Source organism: Plasmodium inui (assembly GCF_000524495.1).
Source record: "Plasmodium inui San Antonio 1 unplaced genomic scaffold supercont1.20, whole genome shotgun sequence".
Lineage (NCBI taxonomy): Eukaryota > Apicomplexa > Aconoidasida > Haemosporida > Plasmodiidae > Plasmodium > Plasmodium inui.
In genome coordinates this window covers 428709-448573 of record NW_008481854.1, presented here as the reverse complement: position 1 = coordinate 448573, position 19865 = coordinate 428709, and the positions used below count along the sequence as shown (strand labels likewise).

The following is a 19865-nucleotide window of genomic DNA, read 5'->3' as shown; positions in this document are numbered from 1 at the left end:
TAGGGGGGCATCCACATGGAGTCAGATCCAATTAGAAGGAGTTGTATTGACTCCGACGCAGTCAAATGCAGAATGCGCGCAACGTGGCTGACGCGCACACTTCGGAAAGAAACCCCTTTGCTGGGGTAAAGGCAGCCGCTAACTTGCACCACCTTCTTTTTTTTTCCTACTCAACTTGTAGGGTCATTGATGGGATGGATGTCCTGTCCGTTCTGGAAAATGGTACAAGTGTTTTCCTGGCGTGTTTTGTCACTTTAACCGTCCCACTGCCTCCCCGTGTAGCCGCTTTCTCGTTCTGCTGCCTCCCCGTTTCACCGTCATTTATCCTGCCGCCTTTCCCCCTCACGCCAATCATTTCGCAGAACCCGTTGGGGAAAAGAACAGGCCCGTGAAGGACATCCTTATAGAGTCCGTAACGATACACGCCAACCCCATCGCGGAGGAAGAGGCGGTGTCGACTTGATTCTCGTCACTCTGGCACACAGCGAGGACGTACACATTTGGTGGCGCGGCTCCCTGGTAGAATTTCCCCCCTTCACAGCTCATCGGAGGAAGCGGGCGGACCGCGGGATGGCTTGGGGCCATTCCTCTTTGTCTTGGCCCCTCCTGCCTTGCTCTCAATGATATCCCTCATGCGCAGGTCATAACCAACGTTAAAAAAATCGAGCATAATTATGCACACAATCGTTATTATCATCAATATGAGGAGAACCTTCCAGGCCTTCCTCAAGTAACGGAAGCTAAATGAATTAATGTGAACGCAACTTATGCTATAGTCAGCCCCAGCGGAAAGTAAGAAGCTATCATTTTTGATGAAGCACATAGCTGTGATGGGAAGCTCATGCTTCTTGTAATGCGCTAAGAGGGAATACCTACTATTGTATATCTTTAGGGCACCTGTGCTGAAGCCTAGGGCAAGAAACTTCTCATTCTGACTTATGGCGATATTGCAGCATGGTCTGTCATCCAACCAAATAAACTTCTCCTTTGTGCAGCTAAATTTCTCCTTCTTGTCATCAAATAGGACATTCCAGATGATGAGGTAGCTATTGCCTCTCGATGTATAGGCAGTCGTTAACAGGGTATAAACAAAATGATCCTTCCTTTTTGTATTTCTCAAAAATTTGCAGCATCGGAAGTTTAACTTATCACTTTTCTGTTTCGGATTAATCATTTGTTCTGTGTGGAGATTTACAAACGTGTGTGTATCCCATATTTTAAGTGAATTGTCTGACGAACAAGTGCATACGATTTTTTCGTCTTCTGCTATGTCGCAATCTTTGATGCATTCTTCGTGTCCTTTGAAGTCTCCTATGTGCTCCACTATGCTGCTGGTCGTGTCGATGAAGAAATTTCTGTCCTTCCCGATGGGCACCCTTCCTGCGGTGGCTGCTCCCGTTGCGGGTTTTGCGGTTGCTGCTCCGTCTGTTCCTGATCCTGTTCCACCTCCTGCTTCTCCCCTTGTTGCTCCTGTTCCTCCCCCTCCCGCTTCTCCTCCTGCCGATGTCCCCCCCTTAGCGTCCCCCTCTGCAATTCTGAGCTTCCACAACTTCAACGTCTTGTCCTCCCCTCCTGTTAAAATAAAATTACTGGTGGAGGAAAACTTCACGACCACTTGTCTGGAGTGCTTCTCACTAAAGTCCGTGACGAAGCTGTGTATGATGTTCGGACCCGTGTCTTCATTTATTTGAAAAATGACACACTGGTTCCTAACGGAGCCTAACCATATGTCGTATTTCTCATCATAGATAATCGAATCGACAACACCTCTTTGCTCCGTCGTCGACCACAGGATTTGCAGCTTCTTCTCCTTCTCGTTAAACGTGTTGATGTCAAGGAGGTCTTCGATTCCATAGCTCTTCCCCCCCCCTCCCCCCGACGTCACCACGTACTTATCATTGGATCCTATTCCATATATGGGATAGTTTAGGTAGGAAATTTTTATTTCGTTCATAGTGGGCTATAATGGGCAGAGACGGAGCGACCGACTGGGGGAGACACTAAGAGAGATATCTGCGTGGGCTGCTCTGGGTTGGGGCTTCGTCTTTGGCTGCTCCTCTCGCCGCGGGGGCGTGGCCGCGAGTCGCGCCGCAGCGGTCTGTAATCTCATGCGTGCAGCTCTCCCTGACTCGAGTTCTGTCGATAGGGGGCACACACTCGGGTTACTTCGCGAAACTCTTGTTCAGCTCTAATGGGGAAGTCCCTTCTTTGAATGGCATCATCAAGCTGGGTGTCGCGGGGATGCGGGCGCAAATTTCTGCGAGGGTTTCTCACGTGGGATTCTTATGTGGCCTTCTTACATGCCCTTCTTACGTGGCCTTTTCGTGCAGCCTCCTCACGGATCACTCACAGGCACGTCTGTGTGCACACCGCTACCTAAGCGAAGCCGACCTAACAGGGGAAACATCACTTCTTCGGATTTTTGCCGCAAGAGTGCCTTTCCTTCTGCAACATAGCGACTAGGCTGACGCTCAGGGGGATGGACACGCAGGAAAAACAAAAAAAAAAGAAAAAAAAAAAAACTTTGCCAGCTGGGCTAGTCACACGGAATGATACTTAATGCCACAACTTTATGTCACATGTTTGGAATGCTTAAACCCTCTTGACCTCGGTACTTCCTAATGCTGAAATTCCTGCTTCATGGGAACAGAAAAAATTGGTCGCGTTCTGGTTTAGTAGCTATAGCATTCCTTCGGTCACCCAGCCCTTTTCACCTTCCCCTTGGGAATTTTTTTTCACGTATATATATGATTGATTATTTTATTATTTTTTTTTTTAATCCTCTGTAGGGTTAACGCCCATTTACCAGGGTTCCGTTCATCAGCGCGGCGATGCCAAACGCCTATGACTCCTTTTCGGGTTCCTACGCGTGCCTTTCCCCCCGCGCAACTCTACCCCTTCACTCATCACTGCCTCGCGGAGTAAACTGATCGAACGCGGCAAGCGTGGTCAAGTGGCTGAAGTGGTCAAGTTGCTAAACTGTATGAACTTTCTATGCGGGCCGCCTATCGTGTGAGCATTACGAAGCCGAAGAAGTAGCCCCAGCGCAGAAAAATTCCCCTGTGGTGCTTCGATGCGATGGGCTACCAAGCCAATGCCTTTTTTGTACAACACAGGCCGTTTTACCTTACACAGTGAGCATTCCCAATTGGCACATGTGATTGACCCCGCAGCGTCTCCAGAGTTGAGAGGGAATAACTTTAAAATGATCGATTGCTAATGCTTCATCTTAAGTGTGAGCCCTAAACCGTCACGTTGAAGCGAGTGTGGAATGCAAACCTGGCTAGGCCCCCTGTGCAGGATTGCCCTTGAGTACTCCCGATGAACGTCACGACATAGAAAAGAAAAAAAAAAAAAACAAAAAAAAAAAGGAAAAAAAAAAAAGAAAAGAAGAAGGAAAAGAAAAGGAAAAAAATAAATAAAAAACCGTTCCAACCACGCTTTTAACCAGAACAAAATTAGCCGCGTGAAAAAACAGGCCATCAACAGTACTAGACGCATACATTGAACCGTACGTACGTGCGTCGTACTTGCTTCTCAACCATATGTCTATCCATTCGCGCTTCGAATCCCTCTGATGGTCGATGCGCTTGATGTACATACATGATTCCAGGGGTGGTAGTGGGAACTAACACGATGTCCATGTGGTGACTGCGGAAAATATCTGCCCCCCATTTGCCTCTCCGCGGGTGAATTCCCCTTGGCACAATGTGTGTACGCGGGCATGTGTGGCTGTTCCCGTTGGTATTCCCAGGCATACTCACATGCGCGTTCCCACATACGTAGGTGTAAGTGCAGGTGTACATTTACGCACCCGTGTATGTATTCGCCAACACCTCAGCCGTGCCGTGGAATAGCTCCAGTACGCCTACGTTTCTTGGGTGGCCCCCTAACGAATGCGCCAAATGGGGAGAAAAAAAAAAATTATACAAAAACATACAGAATTATACAAAAATATGCAATTTTATTGAAAAATATTAAAATTTATTCAAAATTATTCAAAATTACACAAAATAACGTCAAGCGGAACGAAGTAGCAACGATAATGTTGACGAACACATCATCGCAACAGTAAACGTGAAAGCAAAATTGTTTTGTACCGGGCGCCTATTTTTTTCCTTTTTATTCCACTTTTATTTCGCTTCCATTTCGCTTTCATCTTCTTTTTAATTTTTCTCACTTGAAACACACGTGGAAATGCATTTTGTGGGTGTTGTTAAAATTCAGGCGCCGCAACAAACTGCATCGTACATCACCAATGGGTAGATGCGCGAAATTGTAAAGTTGGGCATGTCCACTTTGAGTTACTCCTCGGTAATACGTTGCCGTTGTTGTTATTGTTTTTTTTTTTTTTTATTTTATTTTATTTTATTCTTTCTTTTTTTTGTTACCCCTGTTAATGCCATATGTGATTCATCGCGGTCGTCATCTTTCTAACGGCTTAGATATAAAGCTCCTTCCTTTCCTCGCGCGGCGACGTGGTGCGAGTGCAGCACGGAGGGAGACGCTTGGGGCTGCACCGGAGTGGAGCGCACCTCCTAGGGCTGAAGTGGACAACACGGAGTAGGAGTGAAGTGGACACCACGGCGTAGGACTCAAGTGGACAAGACGGCGTAGGACTGAAGTAGACCTCTGCCCCCCCCTCTAACATAGCCGCCACAAAAAAGGTACTACCCCCGTAAGGGAAAAACGAAAAAGAAGCGAAAGGACACGCCTGAGAGGGGTCCTTCGTGGAAATGGGCCACCTCTTCACCATCCCACTGCTTATCCAGCGCACCTCTTCACCAACACACAGCTTATCCAACACACTGCTTATCCAGCGCACCTCTTCACCAACACACTGCCTCTCCAACACAGACACTGCTTAGCCGCTGGGCCAGGCGAAAACGTGGATATCATGATAGAGAAGTCCAACAACCCGTTCCTGAGCATTGACCCGATTGTTGACCGAGGGAAGGCGGAGGGAGAGGAGCTACCGCTGCTCAATTCGAAGGAAAAACGCCATGTAGACTTTACGCAGATAGTGGTGTACCTGGTTGGGCTGTCTGATGGCCTGACCCACTTGGCATCACTGGCGATATATTATTTGTTTAAGGATCATTTTCGTTTGACACCCTACCAGGTGTCCCTCATATTAATGTATCCTTACATCCCATTCATCTTAAAGCCAGTCATAGCGCTGATCACAGACTCGGTGTCTATTTTCGGAATGAGAAGGAAGCCTTACCTCTTCCTTTTCAGCCTATTCCAATCGCTAAACTTCCTAGCTTTAGCATTTTTACAGCTATCCGTTTTCCAAGCCACCCTGATCCTATTTTTCATTTCTCTGTGTGCCTCATTCTGCACGACCGTGGCGGAAGCGTTGGTTGTGGAGAGTTCCATTGGAAAGACCTATTCGCAGGGAACAAACAAAGTGACAGAGTTTATAGCGTCCAAAGCGATCGGAAGCCTTTCAGTAGCGTATTTCTCAGGGTACCTTCTGGAGAAAATCTCAAGGGAATACATTTTCATCGGAACGTCTATGTTCCCTCTGATCATTTCAATATCTTGTCTCCTCCTGAAGGAAAAGGAATACACCTCTCAGAAGAGTATAATCACTCAGCTACAGGATTTGATCAAATTTATCAATACGCCCATTTTCTTGGGACCATTTCTCTACATTTTTGTGTACATGTCTGGACCGGATTATGACGATGCCTTCTTCTTCTTCTGCACGAATAAGTTGGGATTCAGACCGTCCTTTATGGGCACGTTAAGACTCACCTATGGAATAGCTTCACTCATCGGGATAATCATTTACCGCTTGTTTTTAAAAAACCAAGGCTTGAAGAAGACACTCATTCTCACCACATTGATATCGTTCCCCCTCTACATTTCGCCAATCATATTGACTGAAAAAATCAACACCTATTTTGGGATCTCCAATGAATTGTTTGTCCTCAGTGGAGGCTTCTTAATCGAAGCAATTACCGAAATACAACTGTTGCCACTTTTCATTCTGACTGCAAATATATGCCAGCCAGGGCTTGAAGCCAGTGTCTTCGCTACCATTTTGAGCGTTAAGAATTTGGGCTCCCTGACGAAGAAGGGCACCTCTTCATTCTTAACATACCTCCTACGAATTGACAGCTACAACTTTGACAACCTCAGTTTGTATATTTTTATTTGCGGCTTCTTCCTCCTCTTCTCCCTCACCCTCGTGCCTCTGCTACCCGAGGAGGAGAAGATCGATAAGCTCAAGAATAACCAGACACCCCAGTTGAAGTCGTAAGGATATTGCCACCTCACCTTGTCAATTGTTTCTTTTTAACAGAAAAGCCTAGCTCCAGGGGGGGAGAAGTGGAGCGGAAGAGAATCGAAAAGGATACCATTGTTACGCTTCTTCTCCTTCTCCCCCCTTCCAGCTAGCCTCCTCCCGTTCCGTTTTACCTGTGTACGTCTGTTTGTTTTTATTGCCTCGCAGTGTCCTCCTCGCCAAAGGACGCGCAACTTTACGTGCCACTCTACATGCAACGTTATGTGCAACGTCTTCCCCTCTTTAACCTATAACGCAGTTGTTACAAAACAGTTTAGTTAATTAAACCCCTGTGGGTTGATCCCTGTGGCTAAGTCTGCCCCAAGGTATTTATCCTATGCTATGTTCGTGTGGCAGATACACTTTGGAGTCACGAAAAGGAAAAAGGACACGGTGTGAACCGCAGAGGAAGTCCCTCTAATCGAAGGAGTTAACGTAAAAAAAAAGGGGACAATTCGCGAGGTTGTCACAGAGGGTGAGTGGGCCCCAATGGATAGCGCGCCAGGGGGGGGAGTACCCAGACAAATGACGAGTTGCTGCAGCATAGTGTCGCCCCTTCCCCTCAGACGTCTTCCCTAACCCGGTACAAGCGGAAGCCCCACACGTCGGATGTGAACACCTCCTCGAAGTAGCGTAGTCCCTTGACCTCCGGGACCTGCAACTTCCTTATGTAGTCATACCCCCTGTGTTTCCCATTGGACACGTTAAAGTAAGAGAGCCTGTATAGGAGACTATTCGACATAAATGGGGTCGCATTCTTCCCTAGGGGGTGATGCTGATCATGGTAGTAATATAGAAGTGGATTTATATGCTTAAATTCCTTGTTAGTGATTTTTAGTATCCACAGAAATTTGTTCAGGTCATCTGAAGAGTTCTTTGAATATCCCCCATATGAGACGAGGACGTAATTAACATCAAGCTTCTTCACATAATCGTAGGCTTGTTTTTCATTCACACTAAGAATCAACCCGACTGTGGCGATGTGTGTAGTGTTCCAGGTGTTGTTATCAGCATAGGTCACTCTATCTGCCATGACACTCAACTGATATCCGTAATCCCACCAAGCCACTATCCTTGAATCGGTTTCTGTGTTTTGTTGAATCCATTTGTACATTTGCCTGACATCGTCATTTATGTATCTTTCTCCCTTTTCATTTCGGCTGTAAAAGGTTATGTTTGACTCGGAGTAGGCGATGGACGAGCACCAGGTGGCATGCAGGATGGTCAAAATTAGGAAGTAGCCTAGGAGGGTTAAGATGCACACACTCGTCAGGATAGACACCTTGGTGTTCTCTGTTCGGTTGAAGGGAAGCTTCATGATGCGGTCGTCTATGTGGTGAGCTGCTAACGCGTTGGTGGAGTCACTCGAGGCCTGGCTCGCCACATCGCTCTCCCCATCGGAGCGGCCCTCCCCATCTGTATAATTATCTTCACCTCTGTAAGCCTCTTCGCACGGGGATGCTTCTTCACCCTGGGATGCCTCTTCACATGTGTAATTGCCCTCAGAGGAGGAGCCCTCCCCGTGGGGGACCTCCCTTCCAAAGAGTAGAGACGCCCTGTATGTGCTAGGACACACACGCAGGAAGCGCACGTAGCGACTCAACAGGGAGGACAACCCTATGGCACTCAAGACACTCGCGATGGGAGCAAATATGAGAAGCAGTCTAACCATGAGGGCGGAGAAGTACAAACAGAGGACGGAAAAGATACCCAAGAAGAACGCTTCAACCCGGGCTCGCTTCTTCATACATTCGTAGAGTCCAATGGGAACAAAAATCAAAACAAGGTGCACGTCAAAGAAGTAGGAAGACCAAGTGGTAGGCTGGTGCTCAGAAATGGAAGTAACAATTGGATTGTGCTTAGCTGCATAAGTAGGATCTAGTAGCGTTCTTGATCTATGATTCCATGAGAGCTTATTATGTGTAAAGATTAGAAATTTAAAAATGAAAAAAAAAAAGAGAAAGCACATTTGTACGAACTTACGTTGGAACTTCGATTTGTCTACTCTGAGGTAGACAATGACGTGGCGAGCTAGGAGTAGAACATTCGTTAAGACAAAGATGGCATGCGTGCTAAGGTGCTCGATGCTTAGAAAAACGGACCTCTCAATGCAGGGAATGTTCAGGCAGAGGATACTTGTCAAGACATAATACACATTAAAGGAGATGAGATTTTTTAACTGGTACCTCTTCAGCAGAAGGATCACTAACATGTATAAGCTTATCGAATTGGTGATGTAAATATAGGCACCCCATGAGAGGGCCATGTAGTAGGTACTGAGTGAGGAGAAAAGAGCTGAGAGGAGAGTACCCTCCTTCAAACATTTAATCCAGGTATACAAAGATAGAAGGAGTAAAAATATCGCGATGGATTCATTGTCATACGATCCTGCAACGGTCCTGGACACATGGGATGGCGACATGGAAACAAACAGAGCTGCTATTAATCCAGCACCTCGAAAAGGATACACTTCCGCAGTCAGAATGTATGTCATTATACAGGTTAAGAAACTGAATAGGGGTCCAATATATATGCATACAATTTTTATGTCGATTAGCAGCCCAAGCATGTGGCAAAGCTTCCAAATCAGATGACTCGTCAACATCAATCCGGGAAATAACGTCTGTCCTGTTGTCCTCCCCAGAGGGAACCAGGACTTTGCATCGAAGTAATCCCAGAAGTCGTAAAAATGGTTTTCTCCCAAAATTTTGGTTAACTTATAATTGAAGTAGGGGTCATACTCGTGTATGATTGCTTCATTTCGGATGACTGAGAAGAGACGAAGGAGGAAGCTCAGCAACACGATCAGCAGTAGGATGAAGATTTCCATTTTACGCTGGCTTCGTTTTCTATTCTTCATGGCCTGCAAATAGGGGGGAGCAAGCAACGAAGTGGTAAAATCTGATAAGCATTCACTACAACGCAGCAATGATACGCGAAGTAGCGAATCATGGGAAGAGGACGTGGAACAGTAACCCCTCCGCTGGTAGAAGCAACCACCACACCGCTAACCCCACCTGTCGGAAGGTGTCGCTGCAGAATACCCCATGCAGCAGGCGGTTTAGGAAGAACTGGGGCTTCAGCCCCAGGTCGATCATGTTGTCCGCGTCTGGAGCCGCTTCCCTCTCAGCCATTGTGCCAAGAAGCACTCACAACAGGTGTGCATATGTTTATTTGTAGAGTGGAAGCCCATCTTCCAGCGGGCGGGGAGGTACGAAATGGTAACCCCTTAAATATGCATAATGTAATAAGGGGCTGTTTCTTTTATATTGAATTATGTTTTTTTTTCTTTCGCCTCCTTTGGTAATATTTACAAATGAGCAAAGCTCTCCCTCCTTGGAACTAAACGCAAAAAATGGAAAGATGTTGAACAGGGCAATTGCATAAATGGAGCGTGGCTAACAAGGGAAATTTTTTCTGCTCCTTCGCTAATGAACGTGCCATGTGGGTTTTCACCTTTCTTTTGGGGGGGACCTCAAACTGTGGAGTCTTCCTCAGGTGAACAAGTCTGGCATTTTTTTTTTTTTTCTTTTTTTTTTTTTTATTTTCCCCCTTTGAGTAACGATTTATTCCTATTGGGACAGTGCCCTCACGGAGAGGGAACGCGGCAAAGTTCTCGCCATTCACTGGGGGAGGAACAATTGAGAGGCTACCACAATTCGATGCGCAATGTCAAGTGTCTTCTTCTAGTGCGCATGCCATTTAGCGTTGCCACGGTGGGGGTTTAGGAGGCAGCAGGTTATGTTATGATATCGCCCAACGTTGGCCTTTCCTCAAACAAGGTTCTTGTGGTCGTTGCTTCGGCTGTCGTTTCTGCTCCTGTTGTGTGTACTTCTAACACCACTTTGCAGTGACGGGGCGAAGAAGTTATGTGTGCTCCGTTTCCCCGTTAGGGACTGTTCCCCCTTAACGATAAGCACAGGTACCAGGTGCCACGGGATTAAAAGAAGGTCTTTAAAAATTTAATTAAAAGTTAAATGTCATTAAAAAGAAAAAAAAAAAAAGAAAGAAAAAGAAAAAGAAAAAGGAGATCTGCAGCCGTGTGGCAGGCGCTTGCACAGAAATTATTACCAACACGCGCACAGACATTGCAGACGCTCCAAGGCCGAGGCCGATCGGGACCCCGCGCGATGGCAATGGCGATTACGGTTTAAAAGACGGAATGTAAAAATTGGATGCATAGAGATAGGCGTTAAGCGGGGAGAGCAGCAGGCTAATCGATCGGCAGGTCCAGAACCATATCGCCGACGATGCCGCTTAGGATTACGTTTGCTCTTGCCCTTGTGCTTTCCCTTGCGCTTATTTTTATCGTCACCTTTTCTCCTTCGTCTCCACTTCCCTCCGCTCCTGCGCGAAAGATGGATCACTCATTTTTGAGCTTCTCCAGAAGGATCTTCCCCGCGCCACGCGTAAAGTCGGGCTCGATGAAGAGGGACTGACTCTCGATGCCGCTGAAGTTCACGCCTCGGATTATCTTAAAGTAGCCCTCCTTGCCCCAAGTCTTGCCCCAACTGTTTCGGCCAATCCAATACTTGTACAGATTGCCCTCGATTTCTTCCTCTCCCCATCCGACTAGCACAATGGCGTGATTCACCTTCTCCCATCCCGTGACGTTGTAAACGAAGTTAAGCTTTGTATCGTCCACGGTACACCTCTTTGCGTGGGGGAAGTCCTTAACGTAATAAACCCCATCAGCATAGTCATAAAAATCGGGCGTCGCTTCGAAGGAAGCAACGATGGGACCATTTCGATAAATCTCGTTCATCATGATTTTTTCTCCATTGCATTGATTGCATCCGTAACATCCTCCGATGTAGTTATAATCCTTTGCGTACCATTTGTCTGGGTCATCATTGATGGGGTTTTCAAAATGCTCATTCATATCGTTCGTTGTTCGTCTCCCAAATATGACTCCGTTTATTTGTCTCAAGTTGTTCGTAGGTCTGTTGGAGGGGTCACTACCCGGTGCGGGGGTTACAAAACCTTGGTCTATATGATATGGACAAGTTTCCTGCGTGGCCGTGTAGGGAAACACTTTATCCAGGGGGATACCCTGCTGCTTGGCCATCTTGGACACCAGGTAAGGATATCCTCCATTGCATCCTTGGTCATAGAAAGAACATGAAAGGACCGTCTGTATTGACAAGAGGTCGTCGAAATTGTTCAGGTACTTTTTGTCGAGATTCTTGGTGAGGCCAATTTCGATTCTCCTCTTAAAGACATACATCTCGGAAGCGATGTAACACGAGCCACATAGCAACTGGTTCGTCACGTCGTACTCTCTGGTGTTTTTATTAAATGGGTCTCCCCAGGTGAAGTTCTTTGGCAGGTCGTCTATTTCGAGTTCCCCGTGGGGGGACTTCTCCGTGTCTTCGTAGTTTTCCAGGTCCATCTCATTCGTTCCGTCTTCCCTGGTTTTACTTCCCAGCTGCATAAGCGACACAGGCGAAACGGGCTGTTCCGGATTATCCCCGTTGTTCACTTCGTCCTGTACATGCTCGTCCTTGTTGCAGGGGCAGGCATACCTCTGCTTTGCATTCATGAGCATCATTCTGGTTAGGGGCTTCTTCTTCCCGTGGTGCTTCATCTTATGCCAGTACAATTCGCTGTTCTGATCAATGTGCATATTCTTCCTCTTGGTGAAAAGGGGCTTATCGTTCATACTCGAGGTAGCGGCGGAGAGTGAGGGGTACAAAAAGTTATGTACATTGAGGACACTGTTGATCGTCGTCTCTGTGGCGAAGTTGTGGGGTGACTGGACTCCATTGGAAGGCTCCTCGGATACGCGGTACCTCTCTGCGTAGAAGCAGCCATACAGTTTTTCATCCTTCGATTTGGATATGTCCACCCAGCCGAATCTTATCTTGTTATAATCCGTGACGTAGCACTCCGTCTCTCCATTGGAATCGGTCTGGTCATCCTCCTTGGCTTCTCCACACTTGCCAGTGGGCTCATAATGCATGAACGCGGTGTACGTTTCATTTCCTAACCTAATTTCAAACCCCTCATCACAGATAGTAGTCCATGTGCCTATCTTCCTCTTATGCTCATCGTACACAACTAGTACCTTCCACTTCTTTCGATGTTCATTGCCAGTCGTGTCGTGCATGTCTCCATATGGCACAAAATCGTCAGACAAAATGACATACAAATCGGAGGTAAACTTGTAGTGGTTGTCTAGAAGATACTTCTTATAGTCTGTAATTTTTACATTAAAAACGTTATTGTTTGGTTGGCTGGATCCACAGGTGGTTATCTTTGGAGACGTCTGTGTCCTCTGAATTTTCCATTTCCCCACCAGGTTCCTAATCTCTACATGTGTCGGCAGATCGGCCGCGGTCAGATGTACATAAATGGTATGCAGCAGAATTAAGCCGAAGCTTAAAATGTTCCTTGCTCTTCCCATTTTTAGGATAGAGAAGAGGAAAAAAACAACGTGATGAATTAGTTAACGCAACTAATCTGTCACAAAAACGTATATGTGGGTTGTTCAGTGAAATCAAGCATAAACAAACACATACGCGCCGAAAAAACATACATGTCCAGAGTGTAAAGAAATAACTTGGCGACGGAGGCGTACTAGAGAATGCCACGTCACGATGTTGTCACCTGCCCTTGCACAAGAAAAAAAAAAAAAGAGAAAAAAATGCTTAGTCGGAGAAGATTAAGAAAAAAAAAAAAGGAGAAAAAAATGCTTAGTCGGAGAAAATTAAGAAAAAAAAAATCCTGTTGGAGAAAATTAGAAATAAAAAGAAAAAATATATTCAATTTAGTGCCACGGAAGAAAAAAAAGAAAAAAGAGAAAAAGAGAAAGGTGGCTTTCCCTTTACTAATTTGCTTTCTTCAAATTTTATTAAAACAGTCGTTTTGGGCGGAAGGGGAAGGGGAGATATTTAAATATATATCCCTCCTACGGAGTGGCGAACACATGGTCAGGGAGGTGGTCCCCTTAGATTATCATACATACGTACATACATAATATTATATACATTCTTAATATATATGCAGATACATACGGAAATATACATGGATAATGTTACACGTCGGTGCTTGAAATATATTTCTACCTTCTTATACCATACAGGAACCCCTTTATGCGCGGGCGCTCCGAATGGTAAAATTGAATTTAGAAAATATGATCTCCGGAGTTCGCAGTGAACGTTCATACGATGGCATATAAAGAAGGTAGAAAATAAAATAGTGCAGCAGCCAGGACCCCTCTATATTACTGCTTTACAGTGGGGGGTCAATCACACAGAATTCCCACGCGCGTGGTTTCGCTCTGCTTCGTTCAAATTTTCTCCCTCTGCGTGATGTTATTTTTCATCGAAATGGATCGTGCGTGAGTTTCTTACAGACTGGGGAACAGCCGTGGGGAGGAATCATTCAGCCAGGATTTCTGATTTGGAAATTAATCCATTAGTATAATAGAAAAAAAATGCAAACAACATAAATGGTGAAAATAAAGCATTATGGGCTCTCTGCCTGCCATGTGCCGTTTTTCTTATTTCTTTTTAAACGTTTTTATAATTGCATATTTCGGCAAAATTTACGTACTTCCTTCCATTACGGAAGAGAAGAAGAAAAAAAAATAAAGCACAAAACAGCGCGGGGGGGGAGCTCAGGAGCTTGCTTAATTTAGCCCATTGCCAATTTCGCCAATTTCGCCAATTTCGCCAACAGAAAAAAAAAGTAACATCAAGGAACGTATACGCATGGTTGGGTGACTCCACATCTGCTGTCGCATATTTTCGCGCAGTCAGCATAACGGAAAAAAAGAAAAAGGAAAAAACAAAAAGGAAGCAATAAACGAAAAAAGGGGAAAGGAAAAAAATACACAGAATGAGAACGTTACAGTACGAGTTGTGCGAATAAATTGACAACTTTGACACATGCAGGTTCGCTCGTTTGTTCGTTTGTTCTTCTTTTGTCCGTTCGCCCGTTTGATAGCGCGATGGGTCATTCGCTCAGTTTACCTCATTTGGCGCAAGGCAGGAAAGGAAAAACGTCAGTACAATTCTGTCCTTTTGTTCAGCTTTTTCGTTTGCCAATTTACGATTTTTTTTTCTCATTTTTGCGTTTTCTTTTGCGCCTTTTTTTTGGTGCCCTTTCTTCCGTGCACTGTTACCCCTCTATAGAGGGAATGGTGTGTAAAACATTTTAGCTAGCTATTAAAAAAAAAAAAAAAATGTGGCTTTTTTTTTTTCCACTTTAAAATTTGCAAATTTTTAAAATTTCCAAAGCGAATTGTTCAATTTAATTGTGTCACAAGGAATATGAGACAAAGTTGGGGAGAAAGGATTCACCATTTTACGCGTATCTTTTGTCCCTTCATTTTTGGTCCATTCGTTTTTGATATTTGCGTAAACAGGAGCGATGAGAGTGGGTTTGGGGGGCCTACACCATACCATTTGGAGTTTTTTTTCCCCCATGCGGAAATGTCTTCAGCTGTAAAATTGGCAAAAACTGCCTTAACAGGTCAGGCAATTTGAGAAAAAAAAAAACATAAACATGCAAATAAACATGAATTAACCAAAACAGCTGTGACGAATGCTATCACACGTTTTCAGAAACAAAAAAGAAGCTGTTCTCTTTCGCATGGTGGATGAGAACATCAACCACGACAATTTTGCGCTCGTCTTTGAAAAAGGAAGGTGAACATTTTCCACCCCGTATAATGAGCTCCCTGAAGGAATAGCCAAATGGAGCGCATTTGTTTGACACCCGTGTGCTCACATCGGCATGAAGGAAAGAGCAACGGCATTTCATTTTCTCCTCCTTTTCGTTGCGCGGGATGTTCCAAAAAACGGCCCCCACGAGGAAAAGAGACGGCGCGTAATTGTTCCCACAAACTGTTGCACATCACCTGGTCTGCTTCCGAAGCGTTTTTTATAATTTTCCTCTGATTGGTGAAAAAGTTCTACTGAAGTGTGTAGTGCATCCGGGAAAGACACCGCTCTCAATTCGAAAACAATTCGGTGGGAAAAAATGGGAACAATGTGCAGGCGCACAGAAGGTTTATAACCCCAGCCAGTAAAAATTACCACCACTAGCGTGATTCCTCCCCTAACGCTGCTCAACGATGACAACATAAAGAAGACACCTGGACAGGTACGTCAACTCGCGTTCACCAAAGCATATTATATATGTATACTTGGGGAGGGGGAAAAGCAGGTCGCTCCCTACCCGCCTGCGTCCATTTTTAAAAGAATTTCAAAAAATTAAAAAGGGTCAAAATTTCTACTTGTAAAAAGTTAGACAAAATGAATTAAGACAAAAAAAAGAACACCTCGCACATGCAAATAAATGAATAAATAATGTAGACTTAAAAAGGGGGCTATGAAGAATAAAGGAGTGGAAATATAGGCAGAGCGTGTTCATATAAACATACGTAAAGCTACACTAAGAATTAATTAGAAGAGAACATTAGGCAAAAAAAAAAAAAAAGTGTAATGCGTATGTGCACATAGGGGTAAAAACGGTACTAACCATACACTAAAACACACACACAGGGAGGCACCACACACGTAAACAATGGAATTAATTTAAAAAAGGAAATACGGCTATGCATGCTGCAGCTATGTATGTGGTACAAGGGGACGCCTTCCACGTCTTATCAAATGGAAAGAAAACTGAGCAAAATTGTCAAAATGCGCAGATTGGGCAAAATGGGCAAAATTGGGCCTCGAGGGCCGAATAGGCAGTGCACATCAAGGTGAACGCAAAACATCGCGGGGGTGATAATGGTGCTTCGGGGGAATTAAATTCACCAAAAAGGAGTCGCGGGTTGGCATCCCCTTCCGCATCGGCTTCGACACCAGTCCGGTGTCTCTACTTCGGTTTTTATACTTTGGCCCCCTCCTTTCTACACTTTAAACGGGTTGACTTACACTTCTCCCGCTTTTGGCGCGTCTACGTCGCCCCAGTCGAACGCCTTTATGGTAATCGGCACACAATACGCTTGCGCCGTCTGGCTAACGTGTGTGCGGCGCGAGAAAAAGGAGAAGCAGAAGAAGTAACGGGCAAAACAAGGGAAAGAGCAAAGTAATCTGGGAAAGGAATCAGAATTGGACAAGAAGGCTTCGCAAAAAGGGTTCGCCAGTATGTTTCGCTAAACGCTTCGTTAAAACGCTTCGTTAAAACGCCTCGCAGAAGACTCATCCCTGTTTGCTTCACACCGCGGACAGATTGATGACCAAATTGTTGGCGGCCTTGTTAAAATCGACGTGCACATCCATGTCGTCCACTAGCTCCTTCTTCAAATACATGATGGCAAATTTCGTCATGATAACACTTTCGATAAAAATGAGAGTTGGCCTGGCTCCTAACTCAGGATCGTACGACTGGTCGATGATGTAGTCTACGGCCTTGTTCGATACAGACACGTGAATGTTCTTCTCCTCTAAACGTTTCTCCAATTTTTTAAATCTGAGCTTGACAATTTCACGGAGGTTCTTTTTGCTCAAAGGTTCGAAAATGCCTATTTTGTCAATTCTGTTCACAAATTCAGGCTTAAACACTTTTTTGCACTTTTTGATGAGCTGGATTCTCAGATCTTCGAAGACTCTCTTATATTCTGGGGTATCTGAATTGTTCGCATCGAAAAATAATTTCTTCTTAAATAGTTCGGCACCAAGATTGGAGGTCATAATAATGATGGTATTGGAAAAATCGATGTTCCTCCTGTGATTGTCATTAATATATCCATCTCCTAAGATTTGTAGTAGCACTTTGAACACATCCGGATGGGCCTTCTCTAACTCGTCGAAAAGGACAACAGAGTGGGGTCTCTCCCTTACTGCTTCGGTTAGCTGACCAGAGTCACTGAATCCAACGTATCCTGGTGGACTACCTGTGATCTTCGACACTGAGTGTGCTTCCGTAAATTCGGACATGTTTACTCGGATGAGATTATCCTTCGAGCTGAACAATTCAATGGCTAACGTTTTAGCTAACTCGGTTTTCCCCACACCAGTAGGTCCCAAGAATAAGAACGTTCCGATGGGTTTCTCCGGATCTTTCATACCTGTGGCCGCTTTGACAACTGCATCACTGAGAGATTTTATGATGTCCTCGTTTCCGATGATCGATTTGGATAAACTATTGTACAGTTTCAGTGCCCCTTTGGATGATTCGAAGGAGAGTGAACCGAGTGGCATACCAGAATCTCTTAAGTAAATATACGAAACATGCTCCTGGTACACTGCATCTACGTTCATAGCGTTATGGGTTTTGGCTTCCACATAAGCTAGGGTTTCCTTATACACTTCCATGTATTTCTCCTGCGCCTCCTTCAGACTATTCTGCAACTCGATAGGTGGCTCCTTATCCGCACTGATATAATTCTGTGCTAGCTCCTTCAATTCGTTTAATCTCTTTTGCGTTTCTTTTTTCCTCTTGAGTCTCTCTCCCGAAATGACATACTCTTCGTAATAGCTCTTCAATAGCTCCTTTTTATTTTCGAACTCTTTAATGAGATTGTTATACTTCCGTTTTGAAACCTTATCGACGTCCATCTCGAGTGTACTAATTTCGTAGGCCAATCGTTCAATCTCCCTCTCGGTCACGTCAATAATACGGGGCTTTCCAGACAGCTGTACTTGTAAGAACGAGCAAGCTTTGTTGAGCAAGTCGATTGCTTTATCGGGTAGGTAGCGGTCCTTTATAAATCGATCCGACACCTTCGCTGCGGCGACTAGCGCTTTGTCTGTGATGTGTATGCCATAGAAGCTCTCGTACTTGCTCTTGAGAGATCTTAATATCTTAATGGTGTTTTCCACGGAGGGTGGTTCTACTAAGATTTTCTCAAATCTCCTTTCGAAAGCGGAACAGCTCTCTATAAACTTTCTATACTCTCCTACGGTAGTAGCTCCGATTAATTTGATTTCTCCTTTGGACAAGACAGGCTTCAACAGATTGGCTGCATCTGTTCCTCCTTCAGCTTTTCCCGCTCCCAACAGAAGATGAATCTCATCAACAAAGAGGATAATTTTATTCTTCTTATTTTTCAACTCCTTAATGATATTTTTCATCCTCGTTTCAAAATCTCCTCTGTAGGAGGTCCCCGAAGTGAACTTTCTGAAGTTTAAACTGATAACTGTGTAGCCTCGAAGTTCCTTTGGTACATCTCCTTTCTCGATTCTATACACTAATCCTTCGACGATGGTCGTCTTACCAGTTCCGGGTTGACCGACCAGCACGGGACTGTTCTTGTTGTATCTTAAGAGAGACTCTATCACTGCTCTGATTTCTTCATCTCTTCCGTATATGCCTTGTAACTTCCCATTTCGTACCTTCTCATTCAAATTTGAACCAAACTGCTCTATGTACAATCCTCCACTTTTTCCATCCTTATCCTTTGTTTTTTCCAATTTGTTTTTTAATATCCCTTTCACGGATTCCTCCGTAAGGTACACTTCATTCATGATCTCGTTTACCAGCTCGTCACTCATTAAACCGCTCAGCAGGTGCTCCACGTCTACTTTCTGGCTTTTGTACTTATTGGCCAGCGCCTCCGCTTGAGCCAGCACTTCCTTCACTTCGTCAGAGTATACGACTTTGGTCTTGTTATCCAGTGGCTGCAGAAGGGGAAGAAGTTCAATGGGGGAGAGAAGTTGGATTGGGGGAAGCAGTTATATGGGCGTTACACGTGGGCCGCTACCCCGCGAGAGTTCTCCGCATCGTTAGTCGTACCGCTCCAGCCCGAGTCTGCTCCAGGGCAGTGTCTATGTATTCCTTCATGTTACTCGCATTGACGCTATTTTCCTTCATAAGGTTTGCGCCTGTGTGTGTGGGAAGTAAGAAAGGGGGGTAAGCGGCAGTGAGTATTTCTCATCAATAGGGTCACTTGGGGCAACGGCGCCCCATTGGACGCCAAATTGGACACTCAATTCGGCAGGCGATTTGGCAGGCGATTTGGCAGGAGATTTGTTTTGCTTCATTCAGTGTTGATTCTCTTCACATTGCTTCTGTGCACATTTTTCCGCTTTGAACCGCTCTCCCGCGTTCCATTTCTCCTCTCATACCATAGTCGCTCTTGAGGAGGGCGCTCAGGATGTGCACGGGCTTCAGCTGACTATGTCCATATCGCTTGGCTACATTCTTCCCGGCGTTTAAGATGTTAATCGTTCTGTTCAGGTAGTTCTCCTTCTACGGAGGGGGGGAAAGGATAAAAAGGGTTACCACGATGCGGAGGATATAGATGGGCAAACAGCCAAACAGCGGAAATGACAACCGGATTGCCTCCCTCTCTAGCACGGGCTGAAACGTGATGCATCGAGGGGGGCCATCTCTCCGTCTTCACTTACTCCTTGGTTGTTGTCTATGGAACAAGAAGCCAATTCATTTTTGTACAAAAAAAACAGAGCTATCAAATAGAGGCACCAAATGAAAACGCGCCTTATCATTTTTGTAGACAGTCAAGTAGAATCAAGAAATTAGGAGGTTGTATTGGCGGGCTAAGAAGTACTGTGCTTCGGTTTCTTCTGACACCAACTACTCTACTGGGTAGTGGATTGCGCGTAAAATGAGAAAGAATTCAGAACGGGGTTCTCTTCTCCTACTGGGTAAG

At 45.1% G+C, this 19865-nt stretch overlaps 5 protein-coding genes across 5 annotated transcripts; 1 reads left to right on the top strand and 4 right to left on the bottom strand.

Annotated features, from left to right (window-relative positions):
- Positions 1 to 535: 535 nt before the first annotated feature.
- C922_04217 (hypothetical protein) lies at positions 536 to 1954 on the bottom strand (the record flags this gene model as incomplete). Its single annotated transcript, XM_008819802.1, has 1 exon — positions 536 to 1954. One exon carries the CDS (start codon positions 1952 to 1954, stop codon positions 536 to 538), a length of 1419 nt encoding a protein of 472 aa, XP_008818024.1.
- Positions 1955 to 4897: 2943 nt separating this feature from the next.
- Positions 4898 to 6271, top strand: C922_04216 (hypothetical protein; the record flags this gene model as incomplete). The annotated part of the gene is made up of 1 exon (XM_008819801.1): positions 4898 to 6271. One exon carries the CDS (start codon positions 4898 to 4900, stop codon positions 6269 to 6271), a length of 1374 nt encoding a protein of 457 aa, XP_008818023.1.
- A 586-nt stretch (positions 6272 to 6857) lies between these two features.
- C922_04215 (dolichyl-diphosphooligosaccharide-protein glycosyltransferase) lies at positions 6858 to 9429 on the bottom strand (the record flags this gene model as incomplete). Its single annotated transcript, XM_008819800.1, has 2 exons — positions 6858 to 9158; positions 9313 to 9429. The coding sequence occupies 2 exons, from the start codon at positions 9427 to 9429 to the stop codon at positions 6858 to 6860; spliced, it is 2418 nt and encodes an 805-aa protein (XP_008818022.1).
- A 1229-nt stretch (positions 9430 to 10658) lies between these two features.
- C922_04214 (cathepsin C) lies at positions 10659 to 12701 on the bottom strand (the record flags this gene model as incomplete). Its single annotated transcript, XM_008819799.1, has 1 exon — positions 10659 to 12701. The coding sequence occupies one exon, from the start codon at positions 12699 to 12701 to the stop codon at positions 10659 to 10661; it is 2043 nt and encodes a 680-aa protein (XP_008818021.1).
- A 3766-nt stretch (positions 12702 to 16467) lies between these two features.
- Positions 16468 to 19701, bottom strand: C922_04213 (hypothetical protein; the record flags this gene model as incomplete). Its single annotated transcript, XM_008819798.1, has 4 exons — positions 16468 to 18873; positions 18989 to 19077; positions 19321 to 19444; positions 19603 to 19701. 4 exons carry the CDS (start codon positions 19699 to 19701, stop codon positions 16468 to 16470), a joined length of 2718 nt encoding a protein of 905 aa, XP_008818020.1.
- Positions 19702 to 19865: the final 164 nt, after the last annotated feature.